The 21,865-nt window shown below is 30.4% G+C and overlaps 1 protein-coding gene and 1 long non-coding RNA gene across 2 annotated transcripts in view; one reads left to right on the plus strand and one right to left on the minus strand.

The window, feature by feature from the left end:
* LOC111638697 overlaps nucleotides 1-12,587 on the minus strand; it is a 24,250-nt gene extending 11,663 nt beyond the window's left edge. Inside the window, exon 1 of the long non-coding RNA XR_002758918.1 lies at nucleotides 12,466-12,587. This is a non-coding gene — a long non-coding RNA (uncharacterized LOC111638697). The remainder of the gene's footprint in view (nucleotides 1-12,465) is intronic.
* An 8,278-nt stretch (nucleotides 12,588-20,865) lies between these two features.
* LOC111638691 overlaps nucleotides 20,866-21,865 on the plus strand; it is an 8,506-nt gene continuing 7,506 nt past the window's right edge. Inside the window, exon 1 of the mRNA XM_023384441.1 lies at nucleotides 20,866-21,093. Coding sequence (XP_023240209.1) covers nucleotides 20,939-21,093 — 155 coding nt within the window. The 5' untranslated portion in view covers nucleotides 20,866-20,938. The remainder of the gene's footprint in view (nucleotides 21,094-21,865) is intronic.

Consider the following 21,865-nt stretch of genomic DNA (forward strand, 5'->3'; position numbering starts at 1 on the left):
ATTGCAAAAAAACAAGAATTTCAGAAAAGTCAGGATCTTCGTCACAAAAAATGAACTTTACATTTCTGTATGCATATGTTTGTGTGTTATTTAACATATATTATTATACAAATTAATAAAAAAATAAGTTAAACTTAAAGTAAAATTTGTTTATTTTTGGTCACATTCCCCTATCCCTATTTACTCTATGTTAAAATGACCTCGTTTAACACTGTTTCACTTAGTGCTTTGTCATCTAGGAACACATCCCCTGCATTAAGCAGGGTCTTACTGTAAATACAAACTATTTTCTAACCAATAAGAAAACCAAACAGCCAAACAAATAAGAAGCCAAACAGAAAGTCCGTTGTTCGCAGTGTCCGTTATTCAAGGCATATGTTATACGAGGCACCACTATACTAGCTTATAACTATTCTCATCAGACAAGAATAGTTGTAAGCTATCAAAAGTACTTGCATTTTCAAATAAAAGGTCATTTTTAACACCATAACACAGAGAGTACTTTAACCATATCACTTGCTTATTGTCAGAAATTTCCAACAATGGTAAAAACTATGTTCCTTTGAAGATGGTGTTATTGACCATCATACCTATTTAAGTGCTTAGTTGTGCTTAATTAATTACAACATTGGTAAGTGTCCTAATTTTTTCACAGATTTTTTTCCTATAATTATACATCTTTTTCACCGTTTTGTCTAAGTATGTTTTGTGTATATTATGTTGTGTTTTTTGTAGGTAGGCAAACTCGAGGACCAAAGCGGTCCTCGAGTTTGCCTACCTACCGACCAAAGCGGTCCTCGAGATTTATGTTGCCTTTGGGCAACATAAATCTTCACTGACAAGAAGTGTTACTTTATAAAATTAAATAAAAATCAGAAATGTACATCTTGTAATTATCAGATTTAAATTCAAAACTTTTGATCATTAATAAAAATTATAATCAAGTCTGCTTAAGAGAGAACTCGAGATTGCTGCATTAAACTTGCTTATCCAAAGTTACATCATCTGCCAGAAAGTTGTTAATGATATTCTATTCTCTCCACTTTTTTATGTCTTAGGAATTCTATGCAACTTATAATGACAACTTCACTCAAACTTCAAAAATATTTTATCCAGTTTAACAAGGGCAAAAACATTTGCTTTTGTATATTTCTATATTTCCTACTGAATTTTTGGTTTTTTGTTGTGTTTAATCAGATATAGCCAGTTTGCATCATTGAATTTACACTTGAAAATGTTAAAATTCATCATCATATAAGTTTACATATTGGTTTCCATTTTTACATCATCAATTTTATTGTTCTACCAAAGAATTACTAATTACCAGTCACATTACTTTCACTTATTCCCAAAAGTACAGGAAGAGGCATAGCTGAAAAGATGTGAACATACTTGCTCCAAAATTTCTGAATACTCTCAAATGGGATTTCAGTATAAAAACAAATAATTACAGTACAGTCCCAAAAACTCAACATCCTGTAAAACTTGTCACGTCATAAATAAAAAAGTAAAAAAAACAGTCAAACCTCAGTTTATGAACTTAATTCATTCCTACAAGTTGTTCAAAAACCAATTTGTTCTCAAACTAAAACAAATTTTTCCATAAGAAACAATGTAAAATGGATTAATCCATTCTTGATCATTCCTAATCCAATTTTTTTTTTTTTAACCTTTTCAGCTGTATTTTATGCATAAAATGTCTATAAAGGCACCATAACTTTATCTATATCTATACTAGGGTTTGAGAAGTCTGGACATTCTCAAAGTCCCAGGACACAAGACAACCAACAATCAAAACCCCGGGATGTCCTGGGACTTCGAGACTTCTCAGAATAAAATTAGAATCGAGTTCATTTTTGGCGAGATGTATCAATAAAAAAGCAATTTTAGTAAAAATCAACATTTATTGAACATAAAATCAAATCCTAACATTTATAACGTTACTTAAAGTCTAAGCAGTTCATATGTTTAATTCTTATAATCATAGATTCTTTTTTTGGCAGTAAAATCTTAAAATTATAAAACCAACTTAGTAATCATACTAATCATTAATAATCATCACCTAGTTTCTATTCATTAGTCATATAAATAATATAATGAACTAGCAATTAGACATCTTTTCTGATTTAATAAAATAGGCATTTAAAAACATCAGAGCATTTACAGTTTGTCTGACAATCTGTTTCTGATTTTTGTAATAATGCCTCCGGACAAGGAGAACAATCTCTCATTTTCAACAGATGTCGGTTTTATTGTGTTTAAAGCTTTATAAAGTAGTTCCAAACTTTCAGTATGTTTTCTGGTTGCTTCAAATAACTGAAACTCTTGTTTTAATGCTGGTCTTGATCTTTTTGCAAAAATTTCAGATACATTTTCTTCGATTTTTTTGATTACCTGTTCCATTTGACTTTGAAATGACTCATCGAGTTTGTTGTGTACTGTAGAGCTACTAGTACTGGGTTCAGCATCCATTATTTCCAAATCTGGCATTTGGATACGAGGGATATTTTCAAAAAGTCTGTAATGCAGATCTTTCGCAAAAGCAATAAGTGCAGTTTTATTCAAATTCGAAGTAAAAAAATCCGTATTTTGCGACTGTGAGCTGTGGTGACCAGTGTGCAAATATTTTAACAAACATTTAACAGAGTAAGGTTAAAAGTCACACAGCCTTGTAAATACCCCCACCTGCATTGTTTATTTGTAAACAGGAAGGAGAACAAAGGAAGCGTCGCTCGGCTAACCTTTTGAAAATAAAATTTCGAAAACACAATTTTGATAAGCATGTCTCGAGTCTTGACCCGAATGTCCCGGGACCCGAGACAATTAAATTTAGAAAAAGTCCCTGGACTTCGAGAAACAAGACATCCTGGGATGCAAACCCTAATCTATATCTATATTTATTCTATATATTATATATTAAAATCAAAATGTTCCATCACTGCCAACTGAAACTGAAACTAACACTTCACAAAGAAGTGCTATAAATCAAGACTAAACTCTTAACTGCCAAAATGAAATACAATCAAATCTATCAAAGACTGACAAGTACTTTAGCCACACTTTCTGAAATACTGTGTTTCAATTGATTTGAATTTGAATTTTAATTAATTAATTAATTTTTTTTATTTTATTTTCAGTGTAAAGGCCAATTTTAATTATTATTTTTAAATTTAATTATTGTTTTAGTTTAACTGGCTACCTAGTTAGTATATTAATAAATGTTTTCATTTAATTTCAATTGTGGAGCATACTGAAAAATGGAAATAGTATCTTTCCCACATGCAGATTGAAATGTAATTTAAATAGTAATATCCTTGATGATTCGTTACGTAATGTGAGGTGATCTTGATGCAACTAACTTTTGAATCAGCAGTACTGTCATTAATTGGTCGAGCTGTTGACTTTCTTTAATACAGGAAGTATAGCAAGTTGCCCATCTGTGGATGGCTCTTGCCAAGTAGCGTGTTCGGCAACCAAGTTATCATATGGCATCTGGGACAAATATAGCAGTCAAAATTTTGTTTGTAAACAGAGGCATTCGAAATCTGAGATTTGACTGTACATGTAATTAAGTTTTACTTCTATAACTTAATATAAGATCAAATAAGTTATCAATCTTCATTGGCAATACTTGATAATAACATCATTTCCACGTGTTAACAAATACAATCCAATCTCCAAGATGCCACTGCAAAACATCACAATGAAAATATCTCTAACTCAAACATAGCCACTGAATATCCAAAATTTTTTAAAATTAAATTTTAATTACAATAGAAATAGTCACTATTGGTCTCTCTCTCTCTCTCTCTCCTCAACCAATGGTTGGTGAGCAAACATGGGTGTGTGCAGTCTTACAGCTTCTCTTTTCGCTTAGCTGTTTTAACTGTTGGTAAGGCCTTTTCCATAATAACTCATAGATATATTCCACTCTGGGTCTTCCACGTCCCCTCTATCTTTCCTTCCAATAAAACATTCATCCATTCCGAGTGTCAAATTACAGTAGACCGCCCTAAAACATGGTAAATATGTTCTGTATTATATGAATTCCATGTTGTACGAGTCACTTAAATTTTACAAATACATCAGCCGTTCACAATCCAGCACTTGTGCAGTTTAGGGGGTATGACTGTTTGAAAGGTTTTCTTCCATAAAATTAATCGATTCTAGACTAATTTTACTCAAGCATTTCCAAAACACGTATAATTTTTTGGGAATAATCCATATAAAATATTCTATAAACAAAAAATTGTAGGAATACTTACTGAGTGTGCACCATTTGACTACACCATTGCTTAAGCTTGTTTTCGTCATGGAGCTTGTCATCAAATGGCACTCGCGTGCTTTCTGATAAATTGTTTTTTGTGAAAAATTCGCTGAACTTTGGAGACATCATTAATATAAATATAATTTTTATGGCCGTTAAATAATAAATGTTTTTTAGTAGGTCTGCTGCTTGTTTAAACTCAACGGTTTATGCAATGTCCACTATTGGTCCAGATTTGACCAATCCTGTCGAGACACGAATACAACATTCATCCATTGAATCCAACATTCAATCCACGAATACAACATTCATCCATTGTTATACGAGACACTCGTATAACAGAAGAATGAGACAGATTGTCATGGCTGTCATGACAATCTGTCTCATTCTTCTGTTATACGAGCCTCTTTTAGCGTGTTATACAAACACGATCATAATTTTTCCGCCATGTTATGCAAATCCGTCTTATATGAACCTGTGTTATAGGGGGTCTACTGTATATGGCCAATCATGTCATTTCTCGTTTCCTCTATTGTTGTCAAAATCTGTCTATTCTCTGTTGCCTCTTCCAAAACATCCTCATTCCTCTTTCCCTCTGTCCACAACACTTGCATCTTTGCGAGCACCACATCTCAAAAGTTTCCAGTTCTCTTTTCTCCACTGTTTGGAGTGTCCATATCTCCGAACCGCACAATGCTATGCTCCAGATGAAACTCTTAATGAATTGCTTCCTAACATCAATTGATATATTTTTCGATGTTAACATCTGTTGTTTCCTATAGAATGTCTGTTTTGCTTGGGCTATTCTCACTGTAACATCTCTTTCACTCCTTCCATCTATATAGAAAAAATAATAGAATAATAAAAATAGAAGTCAATGAGTTCGTGTACCTAGGAAGCATAATTACCTTAGATTATGCTTCCTAGGTATGCGAACTCATTGACTTCTATTTTTTCACTGCCCAAATAGATATTCATTTCTCCTTGTTCCTTTTTTTTCTCTGAACATCTCATTATCTTTGTTTTTTCCTATTTATTCTCATCCCACATCTTTTAAATTGTTTGTTTAAATTTTCAAGAGCTATCTGCAGATTGTCTACATCTTCCACTATCATTGCAATGTCGTCAGCAAATCTTATTGTGCTGTACAACTTTCCATTCACTTTTATACCTTTCGTATTAGTAGCATAAAATTCTTTCATTGCCTCTTCTATGTATATATTGAACAATAGTGGTGATAGTCCACAACCTTGTCTTACTCCTTTCATTATATTGGCTGCTGCTTCTTCACTTCCTATAACCACAGTTTGATCCTTGTATAGCTGGTATAGTATTTGCCTATCCCTATCAGGTTCCTCAGTGATCTTAACATTATGTTCCAGTCCATGTTGTCAAAGGCCTTCTCTATGTCAATAAATGCTATGAGTGCCTGCCTTTTTACCTGAATAAACTGTTCGATGAGCATCCTTAGTATAGCTTCTCATGTACAGTATCTTTGTTTTGTTTGAAACCAAATTGGTCTTCCGATAGGTTTTCTTCTACTTTTCCTTCTATCCTTTGATAGATTATTCTGCACAGAATTTTCGATGTGTGTGAGACTAAACTTAGTGTCCTATGATCCTCACATTTCTGTGCTCCTTTTTTCTTTGGAATTGGAACCATTATGCTCTTTTCGAAATCTTTTGGCACTTGGCCAGTTATATACATTTCGTTGATAAGTTTATACAGGTCATTTTTAGTGTTTTCTCCTAGGGCCATTATAAGTTCTGTGGGTATCTGATCTAAACCAGATGCCTTGCCCTTTTCCATTCCCTCCAGTGTCTTATTGAATTCACATTTTAAGATCAACCAGTTTCTCCTCTTCAATCAGAGTCTCATCCAACTTGTTCCTTTGTAAAGTTCTTCAATGTATTCCTTCCATCATTGTGCAAGTTGTTTTTTCTTGATTAAGATATTTCCCTGTTTATCCACGATTGTACCTGTACATTTTCTTCTCTCACCAAACTCTCTTTTCACCTGCTTGACTGCCCATTTATTATAAAACTGACCAATGGAAAGCTTTACCAATTCTCAATAAATACCATATTATAGAAACCCCTGGGTAGTGATATACTGTAAGATTTAAGATAAACCCCTTATAAATCTTCCTTAGTACAGTGCTCCCATATGTGGACTGCTACTCTAAAAACGCTGTCAACATGATACTCATTTCAACAGAGTGCTCTACTATCAAATGCTCTGTTAATGTGAGTCCTGCTAATGTAAAACTTACAGAAGAAAATTGGGATCATAGGAGAATGCTTTTTTAATCCATCTGTGCTGAATGTCCTATATGTAACTTAGGATGCTTAATTTTGTTTTCTATAACTTCTTTAACTCATAGATGGCAGCAACTGATTCACTTCCAGAAGCATATATAAATAATTTGCATGGGAAAAATCAGCCATTGTTTTCATAGTTATTACAGAATTAATGTCAGAAATATTGATTATTTAGATTTTTCTCATTTTTAATGATCTAGTGAACTTTCAGATAAGATAATTTATTTATATAGCTAATTGTAAGCATACTTTCTGTCAAATATCTTCAGTATTTATGTAAAATTATGAAAAATGAATTGCTATGATACACTCCCAAAATTAGGTTTATGAAGGATTGAAACTTTGATGTCCTATATATATAGGACACTCATCATATGAGTACAGTACATTCTATCATTTAAAATAGTCATATAATGATTTTGTGTATATTACTATAAACTAGTTGATAGGTTTTAAAATTATTATTAATTTTATGGTAAATATATTCTTCTAGTAATCATTAACAAAAATAATAGTAAATTTTAATTCATTTACTTATTACGACTAGGAAAATATGCAGACTTCTGGTCTTTACAACTGAATTTTGAGTATAATTGATGAGGCTTTCTGAAATTTCATTACTACTACTATTTTTTACAAGCATACAACTCATTATTGCATTGAAAGATACAGGAATAAAAGGAACAGGCACTGTAGAATCCAAGAATAAAATAGAATGCAAAAAATGCCTACTTCCAAAATCAACTGATATGAAGAAACAAACATGAGGGAACATGAGTACAAAATGGCTGTCAACAGTGAGACAATAGTATTCAGGTGATAAGACAAGTGGTGACACGATGTTCAAATGCCGTGGGAATTGAACATGCTTGCAAGCAAAGGTACAGCACACAACAAACAAAAAAAATTCTCAGCCAAATATTGTAAAAATATATAACCAAAATATGAAATAGAATGGATCAGAACGAATGTATCTATTAGAGATAAACAATAGTATTTTGTTGATTAAAATATACCTGATTGACCATGCATTATATAATGCATGGGAATTGCTTAAATTGTGCAAAAATTAAGAGAAAATGGATCTTATAGTTTTTGGCAACATGCTGCTAACTTTTATATACATAGATATGGATCCAACCCTCATGTTTCCAAAACATCAGAAAAGCCAATTGAACTTCGATATGATGGATTAAATCATTGGGTAATACAATACAAGAAAAGCAAATGAGGTGTGCACATTGCCATCAGAAAACTACAATCCAATGTGAAGAATGCAACAAGTGGTTATATGTAAATACTTCAAAATGTATCATGAAAATAAATAGATTTCTGCAAAAATGAATGAATAAAATTATTCATAATTTTATGTTTTATTAAATACATTAATTTTAAAGATTTGATTACATGTCTGGTATAAAACATTTCTAATTATATGTATTAATTAGTACATAAAAAATTTCAAATTTGGCTGTTTTATGTAATCTAATATTTAAATAAAAAATTTGCAAAATCAACATTTAATCATGTTTTGATCAAGGTTCAGTGACTCGATGATATCATCATCTATCCATAGATAAGATACAGTACAATTTCCTAAAGTATTAATTGCCTAAACTTAATACCGTATATCCGTAACTGATAGTTTTTATATTTAATCCAAGTCTATAACTGAGTACATTATTATTACACTATAATTCTTCAGTTGCAATATTGTACATTATATAGTCTTGAGTCTTGAAAATAATTGTTTTATAAATTCTGCATTAATATATATTAAAATAAAAAATTTATAAGATCAAATTATATGAATTATCTCTTATATAATATGATAACATATGGTTATAAAAAAAATAGAAAATTAATCTTTTTCTTTAATTTCAAACCATTTGTAAGAAAGTATTTTTGACATTACTTCAATTATTTTATAAAAGTAAATCAAAATGATCTTCAATAGCTATTGAAATCTTATTACCAGTTTTATTCAAATTATAGCCATGGCTATATTTTAAACTGAATTTTCTCTGTTGCTACTATTTGCAGGCAGTTGTTATTTCCTTTGCAAGCACCCATTTGATAGCCATTATTAATAAAGTATTTCAATATTTATTTATGAATGCTAAAAATTTAACTACTAACTTAAGAACTCAAGAAAACAAGTAAATGATATTTACAGATTACCTGTATCTTTTTAACTGTATTATCATATACAGTATAGATAACTTCTTTTGTCTTTTTCAATACAGTTAAAATAAAAACAGTATAATTTAGCAGAAATTTGAAATACACAAATTTGTGTATTTCAAATTTCTGTATTTGTGTATTAAATTAAAATATTTGTGTATTTAAAATTTCATAAAAGACTGAATTTTATATGCTGATTTTTTTAACATTCTTACATCAACTTGCATAAAAATTTTGATTAAATTACTGGTTTGATCAATCCACAAGTGTTTGATGGCAATAGAAGCAGCAACAATTAAAAAAATTAAAATGATAGAACTCTTTCATGAATTTACCAAATTATCACAATACTGGATTAGCTTTGCCACTATGACACTGATGACAAATCTATTAACTGATAAAATGCAAAAATGCATATTTAAATTTATATAGCATTTATTTTATAATACACTAAACTTACATATACTGTACACAATTATGGTGGTACTTCCCAAATAAAACTGAACTTTATAGAAAATGAATTGATTGTTAGACTAACAGCACAAAACCGAGTGTACCCGAGGAAGGCCTATTAAGAAGGCCGAAAACGTTTGTACTCCAGTTAATAAGGCTAGAAATTAGTGAGAAAGGTTTTGTGCTGTTAGTCTTAGAAATAGTTCTAGCTACATATGCATAGTAGAATTGATTGTTTATCAAATAATAATTAAATAATATTTAACAGTTAAATAAACGTCTTGTGATATTTTAAACTAGCAAACACCAAATCACAGCAATGAATGAAATTAAGTAAAAATACAGTTATATTATAAATATGTAGTAAATACTTTCATCTTATATAACAAAACTTTTGAAAAAAATAATTATTCTAAAGGATGTAAGCACTTCACAAATGTTATTGGCAGTTTGCTTTTGCTAATATGTAAATGAAAATTTACAATCTGCTTATGAAAGAAATTATTTTGTCACACCAGATTTTTATCAAATAAAGACTGATCTTAAACTTTTATCTGACAATCTGTTTAATTTTCAATAATTTAACATTTCATCTAACAAATAGTGAATCATTACAAAATGATTAACTTTATCTTAGTTACTAAAATCCTCATACATCATACATAAATAAGATGATTTACTAAAAACTGTATTATTAATTATGTGTATTATAAAAAAAAACAAAAATTACATACAGTCGACCCCCCCTATAATTACGATTCCTATAAAACTACGAAAAAATATACGTATTTTGGAAATGTTGAGTCGGATTAGTGTAGAATCGATTAATTTTACGGAAGAAAATCTTTCAAACAGCCGTAGTCCGTAAACTTGACACATGTAGGGCTGTGATTGGAACGACTTGTAAGAAATTGGATTCCTAATAAATTGGAACGTATCTATATCTTATAGGGGGGTCGACTGTACTGAATAACATGCCAGAGGATTAAAATAAAATTTGCTATTTATATTATTTTCTACATATGTTAATTTATATGTTAAAAAACCTTGTTATTTTTATAAATTAATTCTTCCATCTGAGAAAATGTCTGTTCATTTTCTTTAACTCATTTAGTATATTAGGCCCAATACAAGATGAAATATTTGGAAATGCAGATATTAATATTGATAGTTTGTTTGTACCAGTTAGTTATGTTACTCTGTAAATTGTTCTATCTTTTTTTGTTAAAGCAAATAAGTTTTCTATTTTTTCCCCCCCTTCTACTAAGAAGTACAATAAATATTATTTATATTAAATAATAATTATTTATGTAACTTAATTAATTGTTACATTTTAATAAAAATATTTCAATTTTCATGTTATTGAAAAATCTCATATAAAAATACTTAAATATGCAAAACTTTTTAATATAAAAAAGTATGTAAAATAAAATATATATATATATATATATATTAGTATCTATCTATATTATTATAAATTATTATAAAACAGTTATCAAATTTATTAAAACAGTAAGCAAATTCTTACATATTTGTTATTCTTTTCTGCATTCAATCAATTTCAGAAAGTCAGGATTTTGCTTATCATTGTCTAATATTAGTCAATTTTTTATATAAAGTGTTACCTTGAATCTGAAATACTATTTATACTTTCCAATCAACAATATTGAAATTTTCTGAAATTCTCCATACGTACAAGCAATTATTTATTGTGGCATCATCACAGTGCTGTGCTGCAATTTTTAATCATATTTTTAATTTATTTCATTTAAAATATACTCTCTCCACCTGAAATTAATACTGTAGTGTCTTGCCCCTGTACAGTACATTGTACTTTTCTTTTAACAATAGAGTTATGCCAGTCAACTATCTAACACCTTTCGGAGAAAATTTTTAAATTGAAATAATGACTTCCAGTTTGCATCAGAAGTGCATATATAGTTAATCGGAGCCTTCTGCCCAAGGTTTCCATATCTGGTCTTGTCTTTCATATATCTAACTCTGTTCTCAAGATTAAGGAGAGACAGACAAGTGACAGTGGAAATTTATGTCTAACAATTTTTTAAATTGCAGCCCAATAATATGCAATTGGATTGTTTCAATAGCTTTAAAATAGATTAGGTTAGGCATATGGTTTTATTTGTATCAAAAGTCAGGTTCTACCCATTGCAATTATATGTTTCCATTTGTATTTTTTTTTTTTTTAAATAAAAATGCAAAACTATTATATTCTCCAGCAAGATTTTCTTAATAATAAATGTTATTTTCTTCATTTTATATTAAATTTGTAAATACTACAAGTGACATTTAACATACAAAATAGAGATTATACATATTGACGAGCATCCATAGAAAATTTTCCAATAGGAGGGCAAAGCTTGAAGACAAATAATTAAATTATTACTACTATTTAATTTTTTGGATTTTCTCACTAGTTTATAGAATATAGTATTGCATCAATACAAAACAACAGAGTATCTCATAATTGAGGGTGTAAGGTTACCTATCTCAATCACTTTTACAATTGTAATTCGTGTAATTTTTTACTCGATCCCCTCTGCAGATAGCCAAGTACGTACCGGTATATTCCTCACGTCGGGACCGTTCCAAATAATTCTGGAACCCAAGGCAAAACTAAGAACCACGCCATTTCTACAAACAATATTGCTCCTTTTTAATAATAATCCTTCCAATTTGACATCAGAGGAAATTACCTCTCCGCTTTAGAAATAGAAGAAAAAGCATATACGTTAAGCGGTATCAGCACGACACCGCTTAACGTATATGTTTTTTCTTCTATTTAACTATATTATTTACTCGATATCGAGAATTGTAGGAGTTTCATTTCAACACACCTGCCTATTAAAGAATATTTCAATTTATTTAAACACGGATTTAGGAAATAAAAAAAATAATTATATTTATAATAAATTGCTTTTACGAAGGTGACGAATCTCACGTTGTTTTCGTGTAAATTGAATAACCGTGAAGGTCCTTGATCACGATGTTGTTGGGATCATAACTTTTCAGTCACGCAACTGATTATAATTCATGTTTTAATTAAATATTCTTGACTAAATGTTATTATTTTATGTACGTGTAACGATTAAAAGGCAATTTTTAAATCTTATTCTGTAATATTTCTTGCTAGTGCAATAACTTCAACCAGAGCAGAAACAATCACTAATATTCGTGATAGACTGCTGTGATCTAATTTAACTTAAAAATTGTCGTGCTTACCAATATTTTCAGCATATTAAAAAGTTTATAAATAATCTATAACTTGGAAGAACTTTATGACAAGGGCAGGAAACTTCGTTCGGCATTTCGGTTACAACAGCGACATCTAATGGCAATAAATGTTCTAACAAATTTAATATTTTATCGAAAATTTAAAAAAATTAAATAAGCAGAAAAAAAATTTGAATGAGACAAACGCATTTATAGATGCATATATGTATAATATCTAAGAGTTTACTCTTCATTTAAAACACTACTAAAGACAGTAGTACAGGAGTAAACGTGAGTTTGCACGATTCGGGTTCCCCTAATATCGGCTCTAGTTACGTTACCACTTGTATTCATTCCAAGTGTTATTTTTATGTGTATTAATATCATATCACATTATATTATTATTATTTTAAATGTGACAATATATTATATAATTATACAAAGTATAATTAGTAATTAGAGAAATAACGAGTTTTAAACTAAATATCCAAGGATTAAGTTATTGCTTCTGTTCCTTTAAATATTTGTTTATTAATATTAGTCTATTGTGACTACATTCTATTAATAGGACTTATTTATACTGATTTAACTTGCGGGTGAAATTTCATCACAAGTTAAATCAGTACAATATCGTCACAATAAACTAATATTAAATAATGAGTTTATATACAGTTTATCATGAAATTTTTCTATATATAATTTAAATTATTATATGAATATTTTAGAATATAAACTTAATTACATTTTTAAAATATTAGATGTTTGAGAATCGATTTTATCTGCAGGCAACATAAAAGAAACAAATCCACATATGTAAGTTAAAAAGAAAAAAGAAATGTCACGATTTTGAAATATGTTTCCTCGAATATTTCCTTTCAGATGTATAGTCAAGTCTCATGTATCGTCCTAAAAATTTTTACATCGATTTATTTAAATTGAAATATATAAAACTGAAATATATGAAACTTCAGACTTTCGAATAATCATTTAAATAATATACATTTTATATAAAAAAACGGATCAGGAAAACCATAATAATCTTATAAAATTTCATTTTATTATCATATCTGTAAATTGCAATAAATTACCAAATGTATTCGTACGAAGTAACGTAGAAAATTTGTCGAGAATATCATAACGATACATTTTTTTTGTTCTATACTATTGATCAGTTTTATAAAATAAAAATATTTTACTAAAATGACTTCAAACAGGGCGTATCCAAGAGCGTTTACGTGATTTAAAACCTTGTAGTCCCCCTTTACGTTCCTCATTAACTTCAAAACGTTGTTGTTAAACACATATATAATAGTAAATATATTGTAGCGGAACGTCGTGCACGAGTTAATAAAAGGTCCTTATTAATTATTGAAATATTTTAAATTTTTGAACCCCTTTGGGTTCTTCTGGACTGGCTTTGATATTCCAGAATATGTAAAATTTAACATCACACAATTCATGTTGCATATAACTTCATTATGTACTCTTAATTATAATTTCACTACTCTGTGTTGTTTTATTATGTATTACGAATTGTACAAATTAAAAATTGCATATTTCTAATAAAATAACTGTATAATGAGCTAATTTATAATCAATTATTGTATTACAGGCATTAAAAGATTTTATTTTTATTAAATAATGCTAAAAAATATGAACAATTCATTTTATATATACTTTCGTATTAAGTATTACAGAGTTTCTACAATAAAAAATCATTATCAAACAATTACAATAAATTTTGTACTAATTAGATTAGATAATTTGACTATATTTATTCGAAAATATTAATTGTGTCGTAAAAATAATGTTTTAAAATAATACATAAAATTGTAAATACAAACGAAACATTAAATTTAAGTGAAAATAAATTTTTCTGGGTTATTTTTACGAAAATTTTAAATGCAAAGCAGATTTTTTTGAAAGGGAAAAAAATTAAATTTTTCAACAACTCGGAACTAACTTTCATACAAAACTTAATTAGAAAACTTTTATTTCTTGAAAGTTGTTTTGTTTTTTGATTTCAAAGAGTACAAGAAATTGCATTGAAAAAAAAATTCCAATGATATTGGAAAACGTTATTTAATTACATCTGTAGGCTGCTGTATTTAAATTTAACCGTGCTATAATTATTAACATATAATTTGAAAAAAAAATTGTAAAATAATAAGTTTATTGTGATTAAATACAACATTAAAAGCCCTTAGGTTAGAAAAACCATTTNTACAGGTCACAAGGTGTCAATTAACTACTATGGCCCGCGGAGAAAACGTAAAATTTATTCTGGCCCATGTTATAAAAAAGGTTGCCCACCCTTGGTATAGTTGATAGGAGTTTTAAAAAATCCATTAAAATATTTGATATATTTATTCGGTCAAAGTATACCTAGGTATACTTTAACCATTTATTCTGCTTTTATTACGCTCTCCCATTTTGTATTACAGTACTTACAGATTTCAATGTTAAACTAGAGTGATATTACGATTTAGTATGTCCCATCTCTAAGGGAATGCAGAAAAAAACGTGCACAATTCTTGACAATGTTAAAAAATTAACTGTTACTTTAGCAGCATCATTTACAACTAAATTTAATGAATGAGATGCACAAGGTACAAAAAAAAGGCCTTAGAATTTATATTCCTTAAATTTACGATTTATGTATCGTTGTCATAAAATTTGTCTTTCCTCTTCTTTCTCAAGACTACTGTGAGGTCCCAAAAAACGGTTAAAATTAAACATTTATATTAGAAATTTATTAAAACAAAACTAGAGAGGAAAAACCTCCATTGTTAAAACCGATCAAAGATCGGATTCAGTTGTGCTAGTCATATGAAACCGAGACAAGAGAAAAATACTATTAACGTAAGACATGACACAATAAATGTNAAAAACCTCCATTGTTAAAACCGATCAAAGATCGGATTCAGTTGTGCTAGTCATATGAAACCGAGACAAGAGAAAAATACTATTAACGTAAGACATGACACAATAAATGTAAACGAGCGTTCTCCAGTAGAGATGGATCTTTCACAAGATGATCGTATACAAATAATTAGAACATGGAAAATCTTGAAGAGGGGAAAGGTTAATTATAAAAGGGGACATCGCATCAGGTCGTTAAATTCTAAGACGTCATAGACTAGACAACAATGGGGTAAAATGAGCGCAAGTTCAAAGTCCCATCTACACCTTCTATCCAGAGTTAACGGATGGTGTCAGGTAAACTCCCCAAAGCGAACCTTCTCGGGACCCGAACAGGCCTCGTCTTTCGCTAAGGTACAAACGTGAAACCAATCAGGATGGACAAAAAGGGGAGATCGGAGATTGATGTAATCCCCGATCGGCACTCGGCGAGCTAACGCAAAAGGAGTGAAAATCGGAAGCGCTGTGTCAACAAACACTGGAGACGAATCTTTTCCGTCTTGATGCCGATGCCGACGTCGGCCAACGGAGTCTCACGAACTGTTTATCAACACTGCCAGGGGGTAACCTATATAACAAACAACTAAAGGAGCATCGACGCTAGCGACTTCCAACTAGTCAATTGTATTTAGAAAATATTTGTTTCTTAGTGTAAGTTTATTTTTCTGCTAAAATAAACGGGTTTTTGTAAGATACTTGTCATCTCTGTCTCCTCCTCCACACCCACACGCGAACATCGCTAGATCATCCTGACAGGGGGATTAACGATCCTCCCCTTAGAGTCGGAAAACTTACATTGGTACGAGAAGTGGGATTTTTAGCTCAAAGTTACACTGGTGTCTGCGAAGCGGGATTTTAAGTCCCTAATATCCACCAGGTCAGCGAACTTACACTAAAAATATTCAAGTACAAAGTAACCGGTTTTAACTTATTTCTACTTAAGAAGTAGTTAAATAATTCAGAGATTAAAGAATTAGGGATATAAATAAAACCATGCTGAAAGAGCCGAAATATTACTTAAAATGGCGTCAGATTAACGAAATACAGTCGATCCCCCATAAGACGGTAGATACGTTCCGTTCTTTATGAATCAATTTTGTAGGAATCACAGCCAATCACAGCCGACACGTGGGAAGTTTACGGACTACAGCTGTTTGAAAGGTTTTCTTCCATAAAATTAATCGATTCTAGACTAATCCGACTCAACATTTCCAAAATATGTATATTTTTTGGAAATAATCCGTATGAAACTACGCTATAAACAAAAAATTGTAGGATTACTTACCGAGTGTGCACCATTCGACATCGCCATTGCTAAAGCTTGTTTTCGTCGCGGAACAGCTCAGCAAATAGCGGCCGATTTCTAACAACTTATTTTTCTGCGAAAACTTCGTTGAACTTTGGAGACATCATTAATATAAATAATTTTAATCGCCGTTGAATAAGAAATGTTCTTTTCCAAAGANAGGATCATTATTTATTAATATTTGCTGCTTTCGTAACTTATTCGTACATAATTTTGTAAGGTATCCCCATGGATTGGATGAGGCAGCAGTGCAGTAATTACGCCAAGATTGTATTTTAGCGTTCTTTATTTCTTTTTTATAGACAACTTGATGTGCATAATATTCTTGCTTATATATAGCACGATTCGGTTCATATCGACACTTTTGATATCGTCTTCGCAGGTAATTGTTCATTTTTCGGAGGTCAGTGAGCCCGTCATTCCACCAGGGTACAGATTTTGATCTAGGATTGGTTTTAGGGATATATCTATGGCATGCTTGTTCAATTACCTTGATATTGAAATCGAGAGTTTTTTCGATGGTTTCTTTGTTAGTAGTATTATTGATATTATTATATGTCGATAGGTTGTTTGATAGATAGCTTAGCATACTTTCCCAATCGGCCAGAGCTAGGTTAAACCTAGGTTTATTTGCAGAGGCAATTTGCGCACTGTCATTGCTTTTAAGCTGGAATGAAATGTAAGCATGGTCACTGAGGCTATTTTCAGAGTGAACTCTCCAGTTTTCTAACTCAGTAATACATTCTGAACTGCATACTGCAACATCTATCCATGTTTCCCCATTTCTAGCAACATAAGTCGGGGGGGATAGCGGGTTATTTAATAATTGTAAACCATTAGAAGCTATAAAATTTTCAAAAATATCTCCACGGTTGTCATGTTGCTCACCACCCCATGCAGGTGAGTGTGCATTTATATCCCCCGCAATGATAAACCGAGCATTATGAAATTTATTAATTAGATTTTGTAATTTGTTAATAATAATATTCAGATTCATGTCGCGTGGACAATATATATTGATAATGATGTAAGTATTGTTATTAAAATAAATTTCATTGCATACAATGTGTTCATTCGACAAGATCTTGTGATGAAGGATGGTAAAATTTGTGTTGGTAATAACATTAATTGCCCATGGATAATTTTCAGTGCCTTTAAGTATTGAATAACGGGTTGGTAAGTAAGCCGGGTTATTATGCAGACAATAAGGCTCCTGTATTAAAATAAAATCATATTTGTGGCAGATAGATGCAAGAAGGGAAGTTGCTGCAATTCGTTTTCCCAAATTAATCTACAGAGATTATTATAAATGGTTCTTCTCAATTACAATACTTCAAAACGGAATTCACTGAAGGTGTGGTTTGGCTTGATGGAATAAGGCAACATGACATAGGCGATCTACAAGGTGAGTGCCTCCCGGAAAATTCTCCACTCTCCAAAAATTACATTATCTACATACCAGTGCATAAAACATTAACGACACAAGTCGTCAGGTATGCTTAACTTTAATTTATTTAAGTGCTCACAGCGAAAAAAGTATTAGTAGTATTACAAAAAACCTCTTACAAAACAACACAAAGCACTTCAAACATATATTATTTATGCATTTTGTTAGCATAATTTTTTCATTCTTCTCACCTTTAAACAATAAACGGTCCTTTTCTTCAGTCCAAAATGGGTAGACGGGTGATGTGAGAGGAGCTGATATATCCGGACATTGAAAAATTCCTTGAATTTTTCGAGCAAACAATTCCGAATACCCTACCTAAGCATATTAAAATATAAATACTCTCTCTTATCAAGAGTTACGGGAGTGACTACCCGCCAAGTAAAACAGTCACTGAATAACTATATTTACGGGAATCAGAGTTGCCGATTTTTGGGAGTCGATTTCTCTGTCCCCAAAAAAACCTGAAGTAATCCCGAATATCTCGTTCGAAAGGAAATTGTTTTCTTAGATTGTGCACAAAATTTCAAAATTTTCTACACAGCAGTTGCCGTAATATAAGCAATTGAAATATGTAAAAATCGTCAAAAAAGGCTGTATTATTTATTCTTCTTGATCATCCGATACTTCAGATGCTCGTAGAGAAAAAACTATCGGGTCTAGAAAGCTCAAATTTTAAACTTAAGCCTTTCTCATCGTCAGTGAAGTGCCGGTCAAACTTCCGGGTCGATAGGTCAAAGTTCACGGGAGGGTTTTTCCATTGAACTAATTCAATTTCACGGCTTAATTTTATTCTTATAAAGATAAAATTTGCACGGAAAGAAATAAATTTTATTCAAATTGTTACTCAGAATTAAAAAATCTCAAATTTATGCCAATTAAAACTTTTTATAACGATTTTTTAAATATTGAAAGCATGGTGTAAAAAAATGAATTATTAAATCAACTTTTTCAAATTATTTAAAGACAGTCTATAATACTATNGCATTGTAAATATTTTTAATATTAGGAAATTATGATGATATATACGTAACTTTGATTACTGAAACCGTTATTTCCTATGTTTCTGTGAATGACTGATATTTGGCGAATGTCAACATTCTCCGGTTAATGTCAGCATTGACACAGTTGTTTCGTGTACGTACGAAATATTTGCTAAATATTCTCATTTCTCACTTATACCGGCAAATGTCGACATTCAGCATCCACTGATGGTGAATATTGAATAAAAATATTTTTATTACGTTAAGACAAAAATGCAACTTTTTAATATGTCAAAATAGGAGAAAGCTTAAGTAATGGCACATGTAAATAAACTGTTGAACCTAAAACGAACAGTANCCGGCAAATGTCGACATTCAGCATCCACTGATGGTGAATATTGAATAAAAATATTTTTATTACGTTAAGACAAAAATGCAACTTTTTAATATGTCAAAATAGGAGAAAGCTTAAGTAATGGCACATGTAAATAAACTGTTGAACCTAAAACGAACAGTATATTCTTAATCCTTAAAGAAAATAATACAATAATAAATTTACACATAAATTATGTGATCAATGTTATAAAATCTTATTTATACCAACAACTTAAACTGTTATGGCACTTTGAATTGCACAAGAGTACCTTGCTTTTACAACTACATTTATTCGTGGAACACTTCTCTTTGCAATGAAAGTGTGTATAGCCTTGCCCTCCACTTTTCGAATTAGCTGCAGTTGCTTCTCTCGGCGATATTTCTTGAGAAGATATCTCATCTATGGAAAGTAACTTTTATTTACAAATTACGAACTGATTACGGATATAAAGCTGCTTGAGGGTACCATTTTTGTTTGCTAAGAACTTGGTGTCAGACTGTCACCTGTCTGTTGACATCTCTGCTTGTCGACATACACCGGTGATTGTTCAAATGTATAATAATATAACCAAATATTCGGTCTTTCACCGATCTATTTTGTATGTGTCGACATTCACCGGAGAATATCGACATTCTCTAATTTCAGTCTTTCACAGTAACATATATACTTAAACACTTTTATATATACAAATATTTGATATTAATTTGAAATGAAAAAACAACCTTCTTTTATCAATTCTATACTAAATTTATTACTACTTTTTGGAAATTCAGCAATAATAATAATAATAAGAATGTTTCCTTATTATACTGATTTTATATATCTTTTCATTCCTTATATAATATTTAATATATTTTATTATAAATTCTCATATTATATATTTATAATATGTTGTTATTATATATTTTATTATATGTGATTATTATTTATAATTTTTTGTGTGATAATAACAATATATCTTAACGTAAGGATGAAAGAGCATAAGTACGACGTAGCAAAGAGCCGTTATCAAAAATAGCACAGACAGATGGATCCATAGTTAAATGGGAAGAAGCCAGAATCGTTGCAAATGTGCACTCGCCAACACTTGCATCCACAACAGAGAAGTGTCAGATCTACAGATCTAGCTTAACGGATAAATGTTTAAACTATAAAGATGCAAGCATTTTACCATCGGCATGGGAATATATAATCAGAAAGAACTCGTAAGAGGATACATCCACCAGGCTCAATAAAACCTGAGTTACTATAAAAAATGTTTACATGTTGTATTAAGGAGAATTACCGTATTTTGTATTTTATTTTATTTTGTTTTTCTTGTTTATTGTATTAATTTCGTTATGCTTGTTTACGTAATTTTATTTTAACGGATGTTCTAATATAATTTAAATTTGAACGTGTTCGAAAAGCCATTCATTCGAACGTCCCATGAATTAGTGGAAATAAAAATGGATTCTTTAGAAAACGAACAATTAACAGTTTCCTTATCGGAAATGTTTAATTCTAGTAATATATTAAATGCATTTATCGAAGAGTTTCCAATATCTAAATATAACATCATTTTTTACTTTGTGAGTTTTACGATAATGGCCATAATCTTCTCGTAAGTTTAAATAACAATTTTTAAATATTTGCTACGAAAAAGTTAACTGTAATATCATTTAATGCGTGTTTACTTGCATATGTTTTCTGTGTATCTTAATGCTTTATAAAATTATATTTCATATAAATTTACTAATGGAAATTTCACTTTCTTTATTTTTTATAGATTGATAAAAAAGATACATACAGCAATATCATCTATACAGGACGGATTAGAACTGTATATATACCGCAAAGAACATAGAATGACGATGTTTCAAGAATTAGGCCCAGATTTTACAAGAAAATTCTTAAATATAAGAAACGTTTGTTTCATTCACGATTTCGCTTGCGAACAAAATGATTATCATCTACAATTTATTTGCTGGGAATTCTTCGATGAACACTGGAAAGGTATATTTCAGACGGAGGAATTTCTTTACTGTAAAGAACCAACAATCACGAGATTAGTCTCTTGTCCTATATACTATACGTTGGACGAATTAAATTTGTTTCATGTCGTTGACGATTGGATTAACGCGAAAATTTCGACGGAGAAACACTTGGTAAAAGACGTAAACACTATTCGACAACGAAGAAAAGAACTCATGAGACCGTTTCTACCGAAACTCAGATTGTTGGCAATTGCGAAAGACGATATGCAGAATATGTTTGATATGTTAGCGCTTCTATTAACAGAACACGAAATGCAAGCGATTCGTGATTTCTTCTCCAGCCAAGATTATCCTAATGCAGATTTATCCGATTTTCCCGAAACTCTTTGTAATAATACG

This window comes from Centruroides sculpturatus, unplaced genomic scaffold (assembly GCF_000671375.1).
Source record: "Centruroides sculpturatus isolate CEXI.00-Female unplaced genomic scaffold, Cexi_2.0 scaffold1198, whole genome shotgun sequence".
Classification (NCBI taxonomy): domain Eukaryota; kingdom Metazoa; phylum Arthropoda; class Arachnida; order Scorpiones; family Buthidae; genus Centruroides; species Centruroides sculpturatus.